Genomic DNA, 23633 nt, shown 5'->3' with positions numbered 1-23633 from the left:
TTAATCCTAAACCCCATTTTTGGTGATTTACACATTTCCATTAGAAGTTTCAAATAATTATTGCTACTTTGTTAGTTTTTTTAATATTTTAAATCATGTTTTGCTTTGTTTCCTCTTGAAAACCAATTCCCGAATATTTGATGAATATTCTAAAAAATTTTAACAAATTTGATTATCATTTTTGGCCCCTTATTTTAAAAAATTATTTTCCTAAACTTTAAAAGTGTGATGTTAGGGATAACTCTTGCGTATTAGCCACTTGTTTTAAATTAACAGAAGAAAGGACAATCTTCTAAACTCATATCCACCCATGAATATTTTGACACACAGTGCCAACTGGTTACCCACTAATTGATACAATAGGTTACCAATCTCATATCAAGTATTTTTGTTAGAATGCTAGCATGATCACATGATCCATTGTGTTAGAGAACTCACTTGTAGGAATAAATCGGATCGGAGTTCTGCAATTTGGGCATCACAATCAAAGTAGAAGAGAACAGAAACTAAAGTTCAAAGGTGAAACAACTCAAAAGTGATAGTAAGATATTGATTAAACAATAAGAGTTACAGTATGCTGAATTACAGAATACTAGTCAAAATTGATACAAAGACAATTAGGGAAAGTAACATTGTTTATTTTCATGTTGTATTGTTGTTACTCTCTCAGTATCTCTCCCCTTAATTTTCTTTTTCAGATACTTTTCCTACAACCCTGTTACTATGTTACAAATATTACATAGAATTTCAACTCTTTGACTTGCTCGGAATGAACACAGGCAACCAAGCATTGCCTTGTACAGCATCCTGTATCCAAGGCCAAGAGAAGAAATCACTTCAGATTCTAAGATGCATAGACACTGCATTCTATACTTTCATTGTCATTCAATTCCCCATTTAGTGGACTACAAATCTTATCTCCTACAAGGGAAGACATTGGGAATTTCTGCGTTAGATGATGGATCATCGAGTCATCAAGACCATGTTTTTCATAGCTCATGAAGGCACCCAATGCTCCAAGAAATCCTTCATGCCGCAAAAACATTGCCTTAGCCTCACCTTTAGACCTAATAACAGAAAAAAAAAATGATGATTTTTTAAATTGAAAGCCTTTGTCAAAGAATGGAATAATAGATCAAAACCAAAATCAGGCATGGAACACTAACATTCCTAGAGATTGATCCTAAAACCAAGAATGAAAAGAAGGTTGGGAAGAACAGGATGATCCCCCACCCAAAAACATGGAAAAGCATGACACCAGATGAAAAATTCTTCAAAAAATATCCATGTGTGCTGTGACCAAGAAAACAAACGTTATCATAATTACCAGAAGTCAACTGCAACTGCAATTGTATCCATGGTATAAGCATGACCCCGGATGAAAAATCCTCCAAAAAATATCCGCTTGAGCCCAAATCGGAGTGCATTCAAGTAAGCAATCTAATCATAAGAAGTAAAACAAAATATTATCAAACACTAACTGTTGATTATAATTTAGGGAATTTTACATTGATTTCAGATAGAATTAAATAATAAAAAATTTTGCACAACGGAAATTCTAAGACAAAAAAGGAAATGAGTTGTCAATTTGTTTTTAAACAACAAAGAATCATGGATTACAGACTGCATCTCAAGGAATGCCTAGCAAATGGCAGCATCTCCAGGCATGGCAAAGGAAATCAACTAACTTAAGGGAGTATACTTCCAACCCTCAATTACAATATGATACTTTAATGAAAGTGCATTCAACACCATGATCAAGACCAGGAAATAAAAAATAAAAATAAAACCAAGGACACCACCCTACTTCTATAAAATTGCAGACAGACTGCTACTTATGCATGCATAAGCATACATAATTTGCATTGAAGAATCTAAGTTAACCCCAGAATGTGCTAAACAAATGAAAAGTAGAATAAGTAATGTGGTCAAGCACACCAAGTATGCCTGATCAGTAAACACAATTTTAAGATTTATGATACCATTCTTATGATTTTATGATACTATTAACTAGCTTAACGTTTTAAGTTCGTCTATGTACTACCTGAATCCAAGGCTTGAACCTTGCCATTAAGAAAGAACAATCTAGAAAAGTTTGAAAGTTCTGAAAGTAGTAGGGGTTACTAAAAGAACATGAAAGTAGGAGATGAAAGAAGAACTGAAGCCTCAACATATAACCCAATATACCCATGCAGCCCACTCAAGGGTAGAAGATATTTTTTGATAACGACAATATGCTATTGTTTTTTTTGTTACATGTTACATGATAGGTTGAAACATATTGTTGTGCTGTACGTACATGAAATCATTAAAATTGACAAGCATACAGAAAATAAAATCAAATGGAGAAAACCAGGAAAGTAATAAGAAGGAATTGGGAAGACATGGAACAAAATGCTCATAATATATGAAGAGAGTACTACAGAGGAAAAAGTAAGATGATTACAGGGTTTGCAAAGGAATTCTAAAATCCAAATTGCACTACCTCACTAGGCATAGTATCAATTTTGAGGAGCTCATTTGACTGCATTTTCCTTTACTGCATAAGTGACTTCAAGATTACAACTTGTCATATTCACTTAAAGTTTGACATAAGACTTAAGGAGATGGGAATTACTTGTAGCAAAATAAATTATCTACACATCACAACATGTGTTATGAAAACAGATATGACTGACAAATCTTGGCTAGTTTAGTATTGTAGTTGGCTACCAAAGCTTCTGTAATAGATGTGCAAAAACCAATTTCTAGAATTGGAACATCTAAACAAAAACTAAACTACATTCTAGGATTCGGCCAAAATTTTCTCTAAACTCTTGACAGGACAAAACATCTACTAGTAATCTGTCTTCTCCAGTAAAGGCAGACACATCACCACATCACAATATATTCAATTTAAGGCAAATAAGAAATCTGCCCCACTGCAACTGACCTGTCCAATGTTGTTTGAAATCATTCTTAAGAGTGACCGGGCAATATCTTCAGGTCGGTAATCTTGAAGCTCTTTTTTATCAGAAATTGTCTTGCCAAAGCTAGAAGCAATAGTTGTTGATGAAAGACCAACCTGTTAGCATCAAGATGTTGGGGGGGGGGGGGGGGGGGAAGAGGAATTCAATTAACTTAATTATAAGATGGAAAATTAACATGGAAACTAAAAGGCCTTCATCATCATCTGTTAAAATTAAGACCAACTAGGTGATGAGCTGTGCATCACACAGGAACGCTATATTTTCGCTTCAAAATAATTTAAATGAAGTTTTCTATGTAACCCACGTCACCTTTACAACAATACCACTACTGTGACAAAATCTTCAAGATAGCGAGGAGTCTAATCAATGAGAAATTTTTACAATTGAAGGAAACCACATGATCAAATAAATGCGCTAGAACTTAAATATGAAGAAAAGAGAAGATGAAAAGATAGAGAGACAAGTGAGATGAGTTGGAAAAAGAGTTGAGGAGTTCATGAGATAAGAGAATCAAATAGGCCCCATATCCAAACTATCCAAATGATGATGTCTCTATGGATTTAACATGGTAAACTGGTCTTTGCACATAACAAATGTGGTTACAAAATGGTATTAAGGAAAATGTTTTGAATGTTTGAAAATAAACTGCGATGTGGTGCATTGAGGGTCTGGCATTCTAAATCCCTTTTAACAAGAAACCACATTACAAAAGTTCAGGCTAACTACAGCCTGATTTCTGCAATATATATTCAAACTAAAACTTCAACAGGAAGTACACAGTACACATAACAGCAAATCTCTCAGCAAGCTAAATTAAAGCAAAGACCTGTCTATCAAGAATACTCACCTTTGAATAGTCTGTTCCACCATAGATGTCCCCAACAAGCATGTCTATCACTCGGTTATTTCCCTGGTGACTTATTTGCAGCAACTCATCAAAACTGAGACAGAAAATACATTGGTGGTCTGTAAATTAATGGCTATGTAATGATAAGATAAATCATCGTACTGCAATAATCAAAGATAGAAGCTCCCTCTTGCACTTTGTTCTATAAATCAAAAACAAAATAAGAACAAGGCCAATCATCACACTGAAATAAAAAAATATCGAAATTACCTCTTGCACTTTGTTAAGAGCCTTCCCAACCCCCAAAAAGTGCCACCACCAACATTTGTTCCACTCACTCTCTCAAACTTCCCATCCCCTTCAACCTATACAAGCACAGGACAGAAATTAACAACGAATTTAGGAACATATCATTATGATCAAATACTAAAACAACAACAACAAAGCCTTAGTTCCAAAACTATGGGTTTGGCTATGGATCCTTAATAGACTAATTGGGTAGAAGGTGCCCTAGCTAACCCTTGCAAATCATTATGATTAAAAAAAAAAAAAAATTAAAGTTTTAAGAACATGAACCAAAACCAGTTACTGGAGCAAATAATAATGACTAGTATACCTTGATCATGCTGACACCAGACCCAATATTAACAAGGAGGTAGGGGTACAAATCATTATGGTCAATCTGCACAAATTCCTTCTTTCCGTCCAAGTATGTAAATGCTTCTTGATGAACTGCCTACTCAAAAAATGTATAAATGTCAATTGAAACTATCAGTCAAGACATTGGTATGTATGGCAAACAAGAAAGTATATGCAATGAAATAGTTGGTTTGAAACATGAATGAAATAATTTTAATATCAATAATAGTTATACACTTGTCACACAGACATTTGATAGAATACAAACATTTCTTGACCTCTCCTCTCCCCCAAACAAATACTATTTTGATTGACGCAAATGTGTGGGTATGTATGTGACGAAGAATCAGAACAGAATTCAAGATAAATAAAGGGCAAGATACTAAGTACAGCATGAAAGAATTTAACTTCATAATATGTAAAAGACATATATTTAGTTCTACATACCAATTTATGGTAAGTAGGGTCCCACCTTAAGTAAAAAATTAGCCCCAGCTACAAGACAGTCCATTTCATCTTCCTTGTCAAGACAAATGCCAAGCTTTTCTTTGAAGAGATCAGCATACTTGTATGCCCCTCCACCTGTGGCCTGCTCACATATGGTAAGTAGTTAACACCAAAAACCAAGTTTCTCATGACATAATCTCTCTCCATATCCACCCATTTCCTTTTTTTCTTCTGCACATGAATTACATGTGCTATTTTGCCAGTATATCATGAAAAGATATCCAGCTGCTATCTAAGATTATTTAAAAAAAAAAAAAAAAAAGACAAACCTAATTTGACCAAACTACTTAAGAAGAATAGCATGGCAATGCTAAACAATAGCTTTTACCTTAATTATGGTCTTCTCAATGGGAAGAGCCCCAAGTCGCTGGCAACCTAATTCATTCAATTATAAGCAGAATGACAAGAATTAGCAAATACATCATGAAGATTTAAAGAGCATTTAAAAATAACTTTAAATGATTTTAAATTGCAGCTTTCTAATTAATATCACAAGGATTGAGGAAATATTTTTGCATTCAAGGAATGCCTACTTTATGGGATTTCTTTTGCTAAGAACATCACAGACTGTTAAAACATACTCCACCCTTCTTGTCAAAAGGCAGGTGCTACCTATGTCTTTTAAGAATTATGTTAAACCAATGCAAAGGCCATCCAGGACCATAAATCACATTGAAACCACGTGAACAAAGTGGGTTTGGCTCTTTAAGGAGCTTCTAACCAATCACAGTGAAGCTTGAGATCGATGCCAAAAGCTTGTTCTGCTAAGCTAGAGAAACACTCAGGTCAAGCAGATAGTGACATCTGCTTCATGAGGCATGCTCCCCAGCCAATTTTGCTATCCCTTGGGGTAATACAACGAAGAATTATTTAAGGTTTAAAGTATATTAAGATTACTAAGTTGTGTTCGTAAACTAGAATTGCGAGATTTTGACATGCATTTTAATGATGTATTAGGCTGACTCATCAGCTTGGTTATGCTGTGAAACAAGCTTGAGCTCAATCAAATCAAGCATAGACAAAACAGGCTACACCAAAGTGCATTAACAACACCTCTCTCCGTTCAACATGGTTCCAAACATTAGCACAAGTTCAATGACTTCTACAACAAGAATCAGTTTCTGAAGTAGCAATAACATGTAAGTCCACACATACCACCAATATGAAGCTGCTTGGTTTGTATGAAATCTAAGCAATCATTGATCTTGCACGTCTCGAACTTCGAAAAATGGAGCCTCCCTTTAAGAACCGGAAAACTCCTGTTACCATTAGAAACCCCAACACTTTCCTTTCCCAACCTCCCCAACTCATCATCATCATCACCATCATTGGTTGAGAAATACACCAACTTAATCAGTGACCCTGCCCAAAAAAACACACACACACAACGCTACTTCAACACTGGCATAAATTGCATTTCTAACACTTCATTTTGCACCATTTGGGGAGCCTAAAAGAGCATTTTTAAATCCCAAAAATTCATTTCGCAACAACACAAAACACAGTTTACTGTAAAAATTTATTCTCACAAATGGGTCATCAAAAAGGGACTCTCATTACAGCTCAGTAAATCAATTTTTTTTTTTTTAGATAAACAGTAAATCAAATTTGAATATGGGAAGGGAAGCTACTTTAATTCAATAGTACTGAATTTTTTTGGACACGTCCAAAGTGGCATGTAACAGATATAACTGATTTGAGGAAAATCAAATACATGGGCCAAAATGAAATAACGAAAAAAAAAAAAAAAAAGATTACCTCCGATATCGAGAGATAAATGAGAGGTTTTTTGATTTGGGTCAGAATTCCCCGGAATTTGAAATTCTCCGAGATCCATTTTCTCCTTGATTTCTTCTCTCTCTGTATTTCTGGACTATGAAGTGGGTGTGATTGTTGTAAAGCTTTGGTAGAGCAGAATAAATATAAGCAACTGGGCTGTGTACCAATTACCTAACCCATCGCTGCCTAGAAGAAAAAAAAAATGGCAGCATGAGAGAGTTGAAAACAATTTTTTTTTATTTTAGGACCTACTGGCTCTTATCTTAAATAAATAGACCCAGTTAAATGTAATTATTACGAGTTGGGACCCAAAACTCTAATCTAATCTAATGGTGGGCTGCTTAATTCTTTCATTCATAAAGTTTTTTTTTGTTGTTCTCTTTCAATTTTCTTTTTTCACTCTAGACTTTCCGAGGTAGTTGACAGGGAATATGGAGCATAGGAGCCAAACAACTACCCAGCAAACGTGTTGCTGTGTGATAGACAGTTAGAGCAATATAACAAAGTGAGTTACTAAAACCAGTAAAACTGTCCTCTTTTTTTTTTTTTAGAATCAACCGGTAAAATAGATGAGATTTCGGGTTGAAATTACTAAAAATAAATTGACATATTGGCCAAATAATAAAGATGAATCATTATTGAAGATGTTTTAAGTTGAAATTTTATGATATTTATTATAATAAAAAAAACAAATTAATTATAAAATTAAAATTATTTCAAACTTTAAGAGTGTAATCAGTCGGTACTTATGTAACTTTAAGGATAAAGATTTAAAACAAAAATTATCATAAATTTTAAGACTGCAAATTTTAATTTAATCTTTTCCATAAATATACATGATTTTTTTTTTTGGGTTCAAAGGATACATGATTTTTTAAAACCATAACAATTAAAATAATTGATAAGAGCATTCTGATATCGTGAATTTTAGTTAATTCAGTTGCATGGACTTGCTATGGAAAAGTTATTAAGCAACGGGCAAGCTATATAGGGTAAGGCAAGGTTGGGTTACACAAATGTTTTGGCAAGCTGGATATGTGAGAATACACGTGTTTTGGGATGTGACTTGCTTGCTCTAAGGGCAGTTTGGATGCATATGCTCAAGGGCGGAACTAGGAATTAATTTTCATTTGGTGGCCTTGTTATAGTATTGATACATTACACACACACATACTGTTGAAGAGGACTTATCATCTTTTATACTTTAGGGATTATATAAATGTTTAGTTTGATAAAAAAAAAAAACTTGGTATCTTTAAAATGTATAGAATAAAACTCGATGAGGATATTTAATACAATAAAATTCATCAATTATCATATTCATAGTAATATCTTAAAATTTTTATTTGTAATATAAAATTATAAATTACTAAGTTATCTACCAAAGTGAATAAAAAATTTCCAAAGGAACCAATGAAGTCCTCAAATTATGAACCAAAACTTTAAGGTTTAAGTGCGTTATTGATAGATGTCAACTCTGCGATAAGCTTCCTGAGTCATCCATTCATGCTATGTGGGAGTGTGAAACTATTCAAGCATTGTGGAACCTGTATTTTGGGTGGGTGGACAGAGCTCAAACTTCTGGATTTTCTTTTGTCGAATTAATTAATTTTATTCGTGTGAAGCCTCAGCTCATGGAGTTATTTGCTACTACCGCTTGGTACATTTGGTGACGAAGAAATAAGGTGAGGTTGAAAGAACCTGTGTTGCCGCTGTGCAGTATTGCAGGGGATGCTTAGCGGTACCTGGCTACATATAAAAATGGACAGCCACAGCCAGACTTGCTAAGCAGAAAAACATCAAATGGAAACCACCACAGTGGCAGAGCCAAGAATTTTGAGTTGGGGGGCGAACTATTCTGTCAAAATAAACTCAAATAAAAAATAGACACTCCCCTAAAAAATCCATATAATATATATGTGTGTATGAAAATATAAAATATATAAATTGTTTGCAAAACTTCATCCATGTTTGACAAATCAATATCACAATGTTATAATTGAAGTATTATATGAGTTTTTTTTTTCTTAATAAAATCTTGAGAATAGGAAATTTTAATCAAATTGCATATATTATCAATGTTGAATGATTTGAACGCATTAATTGAATTTGAAATTGAGCTAAAAATTAGGGTTTTACACTTTCACTATTTACTCACAAAACTTATTATCTAATTATTTCATTCTATTGCAATTGTATATCAACTTTAAACTCTCTTTTTTGAGAAAAATTACTAAATTATTTTATCAATGCTTTCTTTTGGGAGACAACTCCTATTTTTTTCATATAACTTTTAAATACTTATAAAATATACCTAAATTGTAAAATTAAAATTAAAATTTTGGAGGGGCCAAGGCCTCCCCAAGCATACATGTGGCTCTGCCACTGAACCACCTTCGCCTGGAATGTATAAGACAAACTTTGACGGTGCGATATTTGAAGATTCGGGTGAGATAGGAATTGGGGTGATTATTCAAAATTCTAGAGGTGAGCTTATGACATCTCTAGCAGAAAAAATTTTGAATCCTACTTCGGTTGAGATGGTGGAACTCTAGAAAGCATTGACGCAGCTATAGGGGTGTCGCATCGGCGTCCGAAGTGGCCCAACACGGGGAGCGGTGGGCAACACCGCTGCCCATGATCAGCATTTTTTTTTTTCATTTCCGAATACGCGCCAACTTGTGCCAAATCAGGCCAATTTGTGCCAATTCGGGTCAATTTGTGCCAATTCGGGTCTAATTGGGCTGTATCGACCTGCTAAAACTACCCATTCATGTAGTACCAGCCGATTCAGGGCGAAACCGATTTTGAATCAGGCTGAAATTCAAGTAATTTTTTTTTTTTAAGTGCAAAATGCACCATTTGAACTTGAACATCTTTAAAATAAAAAATAAAAAAAACCCTAAAATCTCTCATTTTCTTCTCACTGCCTCCCTGCCTCTCTTTGCTCTTTGCTCTCTACTCTTTGCCTCCCTCCCTATATTCTAATTTCCGAATATCATGGAATGTTTTAGTTTCAAATTTGTGGATTGTATTTAATTTATGAAAATCATGTTTTAGTTATTATCTATTATTGGTCTTAAATTTGGTATATGTTTATATAATGTGAAAAAGTATGCTTAGTAATATATAGAAAATATAAATAAATAAAATTTTAATAATATTTTTAATCGTCGCACCCGCACCTTATTTTTTCAAAAAATTACCGAGTCCCACACCCACACTCGCACCCAAATCCATAAACACACCAGTGCTTCATAGGTGGAACTTCTTGCAGTTAGGCGGGCTGTTATATTGGTATAGGAGCTTGGGTTCGAAAACTCCATCTTTGAAGGCAATTCCGAAATAATCATAAACTCTCCCAAAACGGTGATGGGCTGAAGTTATCTATTAGACTTTCTTTTTCCTTTGATGTTTCGATGTTTGTGTTATATGGGTTGTGTGATTAGACTTGGAGGTGGCGTTAGCACGGTTTCAAGTCCTCCAAATTGTAGTACATGGACCACAACCGCACGTCAAGTAGTGTGCTTAAATGTTACGTTGATGGGCAAGGCATAGAGTGGATGGGAACATGTGCAGACTATGAACATATCTTTATTGAGAAACACGTGTCTAATAAGTAATAAATGAGATGAATATGATGTGTAGACGGTAGTTACTGGCTGTTGTCAAGAATTGCATGTAATTAATCAAAAGCCGATGATGTGGCAGTTATTGTAATTACCAAGCATTTTATTGATAATTCAATAGTTATAACAATAATAAAGAGAAGTTTTTATTTTTATTTTTTTTTTATACTAATTATTGGTTGATGATGTAATGCCAATGATTTTATTAAGGATAATTTTAAACTTTTTATAAATAAATAAATAAATGTTAGACAAGCTGTTATCGGCAAATTTTGCACATTTAAATATCTAATTTTTTTTATTTTTTATGTATTAATAAGTGTAGGTAAAGATATTTAAACCCGAGATGTTTTGGAACATGTCAACCAAATAAGCTAAAACCTAAAATCTCTTGGCAGTTGGCACCTAAAGTTTGCTAAGTGAACCTTTGCTAAAGTTTTGAATTATTTCTTTTCATAAGTGTGCCAGCAATATATTATTAAACAACTAAGAGATTAGAAAAACAAAAACAAAATAAGGAATATTTGTCTGACCACGCATACCTGTTTTGAGTCTTTTCTTCCTTTGGATAATAACGTGTAGTAAAAAGATTGAAAGCCAATTCTATATAATGATTTTTCAATAATTTTCCTCAGATAAGACTATTGTCTATACCAACTCCCCTACATCACATTGACTTGAGCAAAATCAAGACAACCGAGCAAATTAAGAAAACACACTGATTCATGTGAACAGTGAACCCTTGCATCAAATCTTATTTTACCAACCAAAACCAAATCCAACTTCTTCTAACTCGGTCAATGACATTGGTTTCACGTTTCATGCAAGGCATGGGTGGTTATATCTAGTGGGTTAATACTATAATCGAAAATTATTTTGTATTCTATATAAGTATGTTCATTTTCTTTTCATATCATGTAGGTCTCATAATAAGCAGGACGTGACCTATATAAATAGGAGAAAGAATATTCTTGACGTACATATTAACAAGCCTACTATAATAGCAATATTCGCCAAAAGCTGTATACAAAATTGAAAGATGGATTTCTATCGGCTAACTACTACCTGATTCTCCTCCTAATTAATGTATATAAATTATTGTTGTATTCTGTCTGAAATGGTTGACTTTCTTCAGTGTAGTGTACTAGTGCCAGAACTCTTAGTTTGACTTAGTATTTTTCCTTGATTTAAGTCCAACCGAATTGTTATTTTAGGATCGATTTGAATATTATTTATTATTAAAAACTAAAAATTTATTGCTTAAAATACTATAATAAAATAATTTTTAAACTATAAATAATTTCCTGAGACCTAATTTTAAAATTAGATTTCCTTATAATTTATGCCACAACATAGTATTCAAAACTATCTGTAGACATGGCACCCAAAAGAGAATCAACAACTACGCCACTTTTTTTTTTTTTTTTTTTTTGAGAAACACAACAACGCCCCTTTAGACATGGGTCTATCACATCATTAATGGGTTGGTATTGGAATTGGAAATATGACCAAAGTCAGGGATTCCAATTTCCAATACTTCAAAGTACTCAGTTTCCTTTCAATGTCATTATGGACTTAAACATTATAGTCCACTTACTCATGATTCTTAAAATAAATATATATATATATATATATATTGATAATAATGAAAATAAATAGTCCACCTATTCTTTCATCTCTATGGAAAGCAAACCGTTGGCCCAACTAGTTTGACGTTTGACCTTGCCTTTGTTTAATGATGAGAAAATGGAACGTGAATTCGTTCATATGTGTATGGATTGGGGAGAGAGGCAAACAAAGGGAAACCGGTGCGGACTTTTGAGTTTTGACCAACCTATTAAATGGTGACAGAGGAAACATTTATGTGTAGTTTTTGTAGCATGATTTTTTAAAGGGGAATGCTAATGAGTAACCTTAAGTCACTGGTTAAGAATCCAATTAAAGAAAGTTTTTATGGGGAAAAAAAAAAACAATTAATATTTTGACAGTTTTTTTCATTTTCCATAAAAGTGATGTCAAAACTTTCTTAAAATGGATTCTTAACCAATGCCCTTAGGGCACTCGTTAGCATGACCATTTTTTTAACTAGTCGCTAACCCGTGCGATGCACGGGATAGTTAAACAAAATTTATACACATCTTTTATTGGTACAATCATTTAAAAATAATTCTAACTAATACCCAAATGTAAGAGACACATTGACTTACTATTTAAAGTAGCATTCTGAAGAATTTACACATATTGTGCAACTGAGCCTTAAAACAATATGGAAATTCAAAACATGGAAAGAAAATAAAAATTATAACAATTAATTTCATTATCTTTCATGCTATACTTTGTAATTGTACGGAATTAAGTCAACTCAATTTAAGTAGATGTAATAAAATTGGCTTCTACTATTCTCTATTCTATAAAGATATGAACATATTGGATTTCTCAAATAATTACCGATATTGCAATAAAATGATTTATTATTGAAAATAAGAAACAAAGAAAATCTGTCTATAGCTTAAGAAACACAATATACTAAAATTAAAGAGATAAAATTTTCGGAGGACAAAATATTATAGATAATTTTAGAAACAGATTATACACTTAAAAGGGTTAGTAATTTATAGCACTTACCCCCCACTATTAGTATACAGACACCAAGTGCGGTCGTTGTAACCCTTTGAAAGAACCTTCTCCAATTGGACCCTATCAAAAAAAAAAAAAAACACCCAATTAACAAAATTGATCCAAAATGATCTAAAAAGCACACAAAATCAATACAAAAAACAAAAATATGAGACAAAGTAATTACTTTCTGCTGCCAATGAAATCGTCTTTTGTATTGTTGTTCCAAACTGCAACACTTATCTCTCTAAGGCCTTCAATTAATGAAAACACAAACTTCTCTTGAAATACCGGAGTATTATGACCATCTATACACACACACACACAAAAAACAAAATCAGCATAACTCACTATAACTCTATAGAAGCCTCAAAAATATAAAGAGAAATTAAAGGGGTTGAATTTGATATTTACGTTTGGAGAGAGAGAGTTTGCAGAAACTGTGGCTTTATATTTTTTAACTTGAGAGAGGGATAAAGTTGCTAGGGTTTTGAGGTGTTATAATATTTTTATTTTTATTTTTTATTTTTTAAATATTGTACTGACGTGGAAAATTGTGGTACCAGCAAAGGTTTCAGTTTTATATATATATATATATATATATATATATATAGATTAGTCATTTGATTTTTTAAGAAAAGATAAATATTTGATTTGTTTAAATGTAATATACATAAATAATTTTATAAATTACTATGCCCCCATTTGGTAGAGGGTGAGTTTGGTTCAGTTTTTTGAAAAAGTGCATAATGAAAAAGTGTTTTTCCAAAAAGCTAAGTGTTTGGTAAAAGCTGTTAAAAAGTATTTTTTTGAAAAAACTGAGTGTTTGGCTAGCACTTATAAAAGTGGCAGTTTGAAATGTAAATTACCAAAAAGGACCATGTATATATAAGAGAGTTTATTTCATACTTAAATCAATATTGTGAAATTATTTTTTTCACCAATATTGGCTAATAATAACCTACCACTTAAAATTTATTGTGAAAATATTGTGATAAAAATTGATACTAATTTTGATTTTAACATGCTATTAAAATTATATTTTTCTCTTTCTAAAAAAATTATTTTTTTCTCACCAATATTAGCTAATAATAACCTACCACTTAAGATTTATTGTAAAAATATTGTGAAAATATTGTGATAAAAATTAATACTAATTTTAATTTTAACATACTATTAAAATTATTTTTTTCTCTTTCTAAAAAAATTATTTTTTTCACCAATATTAACTAATAATAACCGACCCCTTAAAATTTATTGTGAAAAAATTATGAAAAAATTGTGATAATATTTCATTATTCTTTTTTTCCTTTTTTTTTTCCACTCTTTTTTTATCCTCCACACGGCATTTCTTTCTTCTCCTTTTTTTTTCCTTTTTTTTTCCCCACTAAATTTCTCCTCCACACACGTACCCATTCTGTTTTCCTTTTTAATCCTTCTTTTCCTCCTTTCTTTATTCCTTCCCTGCCATTTCTCCAAACACCAAAACATTCTCCTTCTTCGTCTCTTTTTTTTTTTTTTCCTTTCTCCCTTTTCTCTTAGCACTTTGTTTGTTGGTTCTTGGCAGAATCAATAGCATTCCCACTCAAGTTCTGGCGACGTAGAATCCATCGGAGTGCGCGACAAAGATGAGGTGGTGGAGTTCGGAGACGGTGAGTGGCTGAGAGGAAAGGGCTTGGAGATCGAAAATGGGGTCGGAGTCAGAGTCATCCGGGTTTGATTGGGTGGTGTTCGCCGATTTGATCGAACCTAGAGCTCGGTGTTTTTGACGCTTCGACTTCGATTTTGTCCTGTAATTCTCTATGCTATATTTTGAATTTTTTTTTTTTTTTTTTTTTTTTTTTTTTTTTTTTTTTTTTTTTTGCATTTTGAGGAATCCTAATTTGCAAGGGATTGATTTTTTTTTTTTTTTTCCCTTAACTGATTTGAGAATTTGTTATAGATTTTTTTGTGTTTGGATTTGGAAATTTGTTGGGAGAGCAGAGAGATGATTTGGGAATTTGTTATAGATTTTTTTGTGTTTGGATATGGAAATTTGTTGGGAGAGCAGAGAGATGAGATGAGAGCTGATGATTTATCAAGGGTAATTTGGTTATTTTTGGAAGAGCCCAACGGATCAATTTGAAAACGCGCATGAGCTTTTTGTTTATGGACCTCCAGAGCTCCATAAACTCAAACGCGCGTTTCTTCACAAATCTAAAACGCAACTTTTTCCAAAAAGTTGCGTTTATTACTTACCAAACACTATTTTTGGGCTGGCTTTTTTGAAAAAGCGCGTTTTAGGCTTCAAACATTGAAATAAACAGGCACAGAGTGGTTAACACAACTCATTTTCAGTTTTTAAACAACATTTTTTTTTTTTTTTGGTTAAAGAGGCGATGCATTAAAAATCAAAGGGAAACAACAAAGTCATGACAGGTCCTATTAACATACAACCTGTCCCTAACTGGAGAATTTGCAAAATGTCCACAGGCGGACTCAAATGATTAAGTAATTCTATTTCTTGCTCCACTCCCATTTTGGCTAACACGTCTGCACATCGGTTAGCTTACCGATAACAATGCTTGATTTGAATTTGCTGGAAACATAACACCAGCTGCCTGCAATCATCCATAATAGGAGGATATAATCCTGTTATCATAGTTATAGTTCCTTAGAACATCAACCACTGCTTTAGCATCCAACTCTACAAGAAGACAAGGTATATTTAAAGAAAGGCACAAGCTAAGTCCATCCCTTAAGCCCCAAAGTTCAGCTGCAAAACTGTCAGTAGCCCCTATATGTCTTGTGAAACCCACTATCCATTTCCCATGATCATCTCTAACAACACCACCACACCTTGCTTGTCCAACACTACCCAAAACTGACCCATCAATGTTTAATTTCTTCCATCCCATTGCTGGCTTTTCCCATCTGATGCTCCTTGTCACTACTCGGGTTGGGTTCCTAGGTGAAGCTGCATAACACAGAAACTCCACAGCTTGGTTCACAATTTCCTTGGAAAGATTCGGGTTTTGGCTTTTCCTCTTGAAAATAAACATGTTTCTAATCTTCCATAAATTCCACATCGCTATTGGAAATATAATATTCCATGGAGGATTACCTTGAAAGAAGCTTTTCCTGTCTTTACTATTGATCTTGATCCAATCTTGTAGATTACTTGTCCAAAAAACTCGGTCAGTCCTCTGAATTCCCAGCTGCCTCAAAACTTCTTTAATCTTATGGCAGTCGCTAATAGCATGTAAAATTGATTCCGAGGTCCTTTGACAGATTGAGCATAACTCCTCCTCAACCACTCCTCTTCTCACAAGGCAAGCCTTAACCCCAATACTTCCATGAGCACACATCCACAAGAAAGTCTTGATGCGGGGCAACGCGTTCAACTTCCAAATCCACCCAAAATCACGCACAACTAGATCAGTTTCCGTTCCCATGGCAATAGAGTATGCACTCCTTAAATCAAAGGTGCCTCTTGGGTTGCCCTTCCAAGAGATTCTTTCCTTTCCTCTATTAGTGAAGGGTGTAGGTATGGCCTGAATCAAGGATTTTAACTCCAAGGGCAGCTCAAAAGGAATTTTGCTCCAATCCCACCTCGTATCTGTTAGAACGTCCTTCACTTCCAAGTGAGTTGCACCTTGAGTTAAAGGCCCTTGAATCAAATTCCGGAGAGGTCCTTTACTCAGCCAATTACCCCTCCAAAAGCTAAGATTACTATCCCTACTAATCCTCATCAAACTACCCTTATTAAAGGTCTCCCTACCTCTTTTAATGGCTGTCCAGACCTGTGAGCATGGCAATCTGTCCGGGTTGCTAGCATTGAGTCTTATATTGCTGTGGTACTTTTGCCAAAGGACTTGAGCCCACTGAGCTTCTCTTTTCGTGTGCAAACGTCAATTAAGCTTGGTAAGGAGGGCTGTATTTCTACCTTTGATGCTTGCAACCCAAGCCCTCCTTCCTCTTTTGTTCTAGTAACTTTTTGCCACCCCACCCAATGAATCTTTTTGGCCGTCTCCATGGTTCCCCATAGGAAATTTCTATTAACCTAATCAATTCCATCCAAAATTCTTCCCAGTAACTTAGCGCACTGCATAATATAGGATGGTATTGCCGCAGAAGAGACTTGAATAAGAATGGCATGACCAGCAAAGGAAAGCATATTCGCCTTCCATCCTACAAGTTTTTGTTTAACCCTATCCAAAACAAAATTATACTCATGGGAGGAGGATCTCGGATGCCTAATAGGTATCCCAAGGTACTTACCAAGTGAAGGAGTGGAGACAAAATCAAGGATATCACTTAATGATTCCCTAGTATCCCTATCCACATTGGGAGAGAAATAAACTCTAGACTTTGCCTCACTAATTTTTTGCCTAGATATGCTACAAAACTCATCCAAAACATCTCTAATGGTAGAGCAATTGGTCCCATCAGCCCTTGCAAACAAAACCAAATCATCCGCAAAAAACAAATGTGAGAAAGCCGACCCACTACTAGACACCTTAACAGGCTGCCAAAGCTTAGCATTGCATTTTTCCACAATAAGTTGACCCAAATACTCCATACAAAGTATAAACAAGTATGGAGAGAGAGGGTCTCCTTGTCTTATCCCTCTAGATGGGTATATCAGCTCCAAGGCTTCACCATTAAACAAAATGGATGTAGAGATGGTGGATATGCAACTCATAATTATATCAATCAAATCAGCTGGCAAATTTGCTCTAATGATCAATTCCCTAATGAAACTCCACTCAAGCTTGTCATATGCCTTCTCAAGATCAATCTTCAAAGCCATATATCCCACTTTCCATTTTTTCTTACTTAAAGAGTGAATAACTTCTTGCACTATAATTGCATTATCAACTCCTTTCCTTCCGAGAACAAATGCTGCTTGAAGGGGTGAAATAAGCTTATCCAAGTGAGGCCTTATTCGAGCAACAATGATCTTAGTTATGATTTTGTAAACAGTGTTGCATAAACTAATCGGTCTGTAATTAGAAATCGTTTCCAACCCTTGGATTTTTGGAATGAGGGCAATGTGGGTTTTGTTGAGATAATTCGAAACTTTTCTCTCCAAAACACCTTCTTCACTACACTAACCACTGAGCTACCCATAATCAGCCAAAACCTATGGAAGAACCTGACATGCAAACCATCCGGGTCCAATGCTTTGAAAGCTTTCAAGGACCACAACGCTGCTTTAATTTCATCCTCCGAAGCAACCCCCCAATGCTTTTGTTTCTCCTCTTTAGAAAGACTAACCTACTATCAGGAAATAGATGGGGCAGCTCGAGTAACACAAGAAAAGGAAGAGGCATAAATACCCTCAAACCCATTCCTAATGTGCTCCTTGATAGCCCTTTCCTAAAAAATCCACTCACCAACTGAATCCTTGATCGCCAAAATCTGATTCTGTTTCCACCTCACCAACGTAGAAACATGGTAAAAATTAGTGTTTCTATCACTTTGTACCAACCCGAGACTTTAAGGCCCATATCTCCTCTTGATTAAGCACTACCTTTAGCTCTTTAAGCAACTCATTTTCAAGATTGATGAGAAAGGTTGAAGGCCTATTAGCAAGAGCTCACTAGATGCCATTAAGCCTTGCCATGATATTTTTCTTTCTATTAAAGACATTCCCAAATTGCAACCTATTCCACCTTGTAGCCTCATTAGTAAACTTACTAATGGCATCCACTAGCATTTCAGAGTGACTCCAAGACCGTGACACAATGGAAGGAAAGGAAGGGTCAGACAGCCAACATGTTTGGAACTTAAAAGGTCTATTTCTCCCCCCCACCACCTCTTGGCTGCATCTCCAGTAAAATTGGATAGTGGTCTGAATGGCACCTAGTAAGATGCACCACTTTAGCTTCCGAGTATAACAGGCACCAACTAGGATTCACAAAAAATCTTTCTATCCTTTCTTGTATAAGGCCATGCAGATCCCTTCTGTTGGTCAAAGTGAACTGGGGTCCAGAAAAACTGATGTCTATCATACTACACTTATCCAGACATTCTTTGAACAACAAAGACCTATTGACACTTATTGCTCTACCCCCAAACTTATCCTCATCTATAAGCGGTTCATTAAAATCACCTGCTACCACCCAAGGCATGTTGTGAAGATCAGATACTTTAGCTAAATTATTCCACAGAATATTTCTTTCAGCAGTCCTAGGACTAGCATACACAGCAGTAAACATCCAGCTAGAATTTGAATTATGTACCTTGACTACTGCATGGATCTCTTGCTTAGTGCTTAATAGTGGTGTGACCTCCACTCTATTTGAGTCCCAGAGGATCCATAAACCACCAGCATAACCAATAGTCTCCATGTGATGAGCTCCGTCAAAAGGCATTCTATCAGTGATCTACTTTGCCCTTTCGCCCCCAATTTGAGTTTCCATTACAACCATTATAACCGGATTATGGTTGTGGACCAACGCACTAACATGCTTCAGAAAACAGGGCTTCGAAGCACTCCTGCAATTCCACACTATTATATTCATGAGGAATTCGGTGATCAACGGAGAACCACTTATAAACAGGTGGCAGCAGCTTTGCCCTCACCCTCGAATTCCATCTGCTACGCCTCAGCATATCCCTCCTCTATCCCTTGCCCGGCGGCATGAACATATTGTGCTGAAAAAACCCCAACTCCATCTCCTGTGAAGCCACGTGTAGACTGGGCACACCCATCAATTGAGGCGCCTAAATTAGCTACACAGTGTACTTGCTTCTCCAAAGACTCCATTTGTTTATCAGAGGGAAGCTTCAATTCCATGGTATCTGAAGCTCTCCGTTGACCCAACACACAACATGGATCAGATTTGCCATCTCCAGAATCGCGATTGCCACTCCCTCAAAGAACCTGTCCCACCACGGCTTGTTGACTGGTTGTGAACTCGGGTTTGCCATCACCGGAATCACAACTGCCACTATCTCAAAGAACCTGACCCACCACGGCATGTTGACCGGTTGTGAATTGAAATTGGGTAGTATAAGCCTTTTGATGTCCACCATAGTTGCTATGGCTTACACTTGCATCGTGGAGCTCATGCTCATGGGAAAGAATCGTTGATTGAGGACAAGCAGAGAAAGCTTTTCCAACGGCACTCACCATCAAAGATTGGGAAGCCTTTTGCCGTGCAAGGACTTTCATACCCTTGACAGAAGACTTGTAACTCGGATTGGGCTTGCTTAAGTCCACATTAAACTAGGTATTAGCAAGGTCCAACTCTTTTAATTATAGGCTACTCTCAATCTTGCCCTGGGCCTACCGATTGGGCTCATTCACAAAATGTTGGATAACACTATCTCTAGCAAACCCATCTAGTTTACGTTTTGCCTCCCTTGTCGTTTCACTTCTGGATTCAGTCTGGCATGGTACAAAACTCGTCCTCAAGACCGGCTCACTTCTCTTTTGGCGCTACTGTTGTTGGCCACTCCCTTGTACCATAGATACCCCACCACTCCTCTGACTCTTTGTCCCGTTCTTCTTGTGCGTAACCACTACCCACGGCCCATACCTCCCATCTGTACCTCCCTTCTACTCATTGGCAAGCATGCTCTCAGTGGGCCCCTAAACAGATTTTTCATTATCTGCAACACGTTCATTGCATGAGCCTAACTCTCGCTCCCTTTCTCCCACCGGCTTTGCCTTCTTTGATGACAAATCTTGCCGGAAAACTTGTGGGTAGAATTCCTAAGTGTGCCCCATCCTCCCACATACAAAGCACAACTTATGTATTCCCTCATAGCAAATAGATTGTTTGAACTTATCGATCAAAATAGTTGTGGCTAGAGGTTTGTTCACATCAACTTGGACACAAAGCCTAGCAAACCTTCCTCTCGTTTTAGAGGTCGTATGAGTATCCACCCTTAAGACATTACCTATAGTCTTACTGATTTGGTGCAGCGTTTCAGTATGATAATATTGAATCGGCAATTCGTTCAGTCTTATCCAGACGGCAATGGAAGAGACATTAGCCGTCGCCGGATGAAAGTTTGGCTCTTACAACCTAATGGATAGAAAATGCTCATCGATGAACCATGGTCCCCTTTTCAATACTGTTTCGAAATCTTCTCTCAAGTAGAACCGCATGAGAAAGAAGCCATTTCCTAAATCCACGTAGTCTAATCTACCTGCTGGTTTCCACAGAGACAAAAGCCTATTATGAAGGTAGTTAAATCCAACAGATCGGCCATACACCTTCACAATGAGGGTTTTAGCCCACGGTGTGTGAATCCGTTGCTTAAGATCCTTAGAAAATCTCACTGCTAGAAGCCCTTCATGGAGAGCTTCTACCTCATCATCTAACTCCATATCATCTTCCATAAGGTCTCCAAAGCTAAACGCTTGTGTGAAAGCTCCCGGTATCTCGCCTACCAGCTTATCTTTGAATGAGGCTGTATGGTCCGAAGGGCTGTAACCTTGGCTCAGCGTCGATGGAGTGGACTCCTGACCTTCGTGGAAGCCTGCATGGCTGACGTTTTTAACTTTCTTATTACTACGTGCTAATTCCTCTTGTTCTTCTCTATAGAGAGAGAGAGAGAGAGAGAGCGTTCCATGAGTATTTTTACACATTTTTTCACACACTTTTTCACCCACACGTATTTCAAAAAACTACAAATAACATTACTCAAACTTCTTTACCAAACAGGCCCGTACATAGTAGGTATGAGGAGATTTCTCAAACTGGTTTGGAGCTAATCCTTATCGATCCACCTTTCAAAACAAAGGAAAAAAAAAAAATCCTTGTCCATCCAAAAATGACACTATTGATTGGACAAAGTTTTCATTCAAATTAGTTTGGAGGAATCTTCTTCAATTCACTACATGCCAATTTTTAAGACCAAGGTTGTCAAAATTGAGATCCAACGTAGGATTGTTGAAGGTAGATGAGATTGTAGATTGTAGGATCGGATCGTGAATCGTAAGATTCTACATATTTTTAGATTTAAAACAAAAAACACATCAATAATGGCTTTATATGTTGAATAATTACGTAAATTATAAATTCATTCATAAAAAAACTTAGATTTGCATCATATGAATTTTTTTGGACACGTCCAAAGTGGCATGTAACATATACGACTGATTTGAGGAAAATCAAATACATGGGCCAAAAAAAAAAAAAACCAGATTACCTCCGATATCGAGAGATAAATGAGAGGTTTTTTGATTTGGGTCAGAATTCCCTGGAATTTGAAATTCTCCGAGATCCATTTTCTCCTTGATTTCTTCTCTCTCTGTATTTCTGGACTATGAAGTGGGTGTGATTGTTGGAAAGCTTTGGTAGACCAGAATAAATATAAGCAACTGGGCTGTGTACCAATTACCTAACCCATCGCTGCCTAGAAGGAAAAAAATGGCAGCATTATGAGAGAGTTAAAAACAATTTTTTATTTTAGGACCTGATGGCTCTTATCTTAAATAAATAGACCCAGTCATAGGTAATTATTGCGAGTTGGGACCAAAACTCTAATCTAATCTAATGGTGGGCTGCTTTAATTCTATAATTCATAGAGATTTTTTTGTTGTTCATTTTCACCTTTCTTTTTTCACTCTCGACTTTCCGAGGCAGTTGACAGGGAATATGGAGCATAGGAGCCTAACAACTACCCAGCAAACGTGTTGCTGTGTGATAGACAGCTAGAGTAATATAACAAAGTGGGTTTTAGTTAACTCCAACCAGTAAAATTGTTTTCTTCTTTTTTTTTTTCTTTTTTCTTTTTAAGAAATAAACCGGTAAAATCGTTGAGATTTCAAGTTGGAATTACTAAAAATCAATTGGTATATTGGCTAGATGATAAAAAACAATTATTCGGTAAAATCGTTGAGATTTCAAGTTGGAATTACTAAAAATCAATTGGCATATTGGCTAGATGATAAAAAACAATTATTATGGAAGGCTGTTATAAGTTGAAATTTTATGGTATTTATTATTGTAAAAAACAAATTAATTATAAAATCAAAATTATTCCAAACTTTAAGAGTGTAATTAGTTGGTACTTATGTAACTTTAAGGGTAAAGACTCAAAACCAAATTTATCATAAACTTTAAGGGTGCAAATTACAATTTAATCTTTTTCATAAATATACATGATTTTTTAAAATTATGACAATTAAAATGATTGATAAGAGCATTCTAATATCTTTCAGTTAATTCAATTGCATGGGCTTGTTATGGGAAAGTTATTAAGCAACGGGAAAGCTATATAGGGTAAGGGGTTGGGTTACATAAATGTTTTGGCATGCTGGATATGTGAGAATAAACGTGTTTTGGGATGTGACTTGCTTGCTCTAAGTGTCCTTGTTATAATATTGATACATTACACGCACATACTGTTGAAGAGGACTTATCATCTTTTATACTTTAGTGATTATATAAATGTTTAGTTTGATAATAGATATATACCGAAAAAAAAAAAACAAACAAACAAACAAACTTGGTATCTTTAAAATGTATAGAATAAAACTTGATGGTCATACAATAAAATTCATCTATTATCATATTCATAGTTGTAGGGTCACAATTTTGGAGCCCAAGCCCAAATTGAATGAAGTCTTGGTCTAATGAGCCCAATACAATGAATTTGTAGATAATGGGTTGGAAACTTGGACCTTAGCGAATCAGACGATCA

At 35.3% G+C, this 23633-nt stretch overlaps 1 protein-coding gene across 2 annotated transcripts; it reads right to left on the bottom strand.

Moving 5' to 3' along the window:
* Positions 1-529: 529 nt before the first annotated feature.
* Positions 530-22566, bottom strand: LOC115982567 (pantothenate kinase 1). Of its 2 annotated transcripts, none has more exons than XM_031105191.1 (10): positions 22137-22566; positions 6118-6324; positions 5291-5337; positions 4928-5044; positions 4433-4552; positions 4087-4181; positions 3817-3910; positions 2933-3064; positions 1328-1440; positions 530-1067 (listed from the first exon to the last, which is right to left on the bottom strand). In XM_031105191.1, the coding sequence occupies exons 1-10, from the start codon at positions 22213-22215 to the stop codon at positions 845-847; spliced, it is 1227 nt and encodes a 408-aa protein (XP_030961051.1). In that variant the 5' UTR covers positions 22216-22566; the 3' UTR covers positions 530-844. The 2 variants fall into 2 exon arrangements, with proteins under 2 accessions (XP_030961051.1, XP_030961050.1); XM_031105190.1 differs by lacking the exon at positions 22137-22566 and adding an exon at positions 6721-7063.
* Between the last annotated feature and the right edge of the window lie 1067 nt (positions 22567-23633).

This window comes from Quercus lobata, chromosome 3, assembly GCF_001633185.2.
Source record: "Quercus lobata isolate SW786 chromosome 3, ValleyOak3.0 Primary Assembly, whole genome shotgun sequence".
Classification (NCBI taxonomy): domain Eukaryota; kingdom Viridiplantae; phylum Streptophyta; class Magnoliopsida; order Fagales; family Fagaceae; genus Quercus; species Quercus lobata.
The sequence above is the reverse complement of the archived record's forward strand: the minus strand, read 5'-3'. Positions and strand labels throughout refer to the sequence as shown.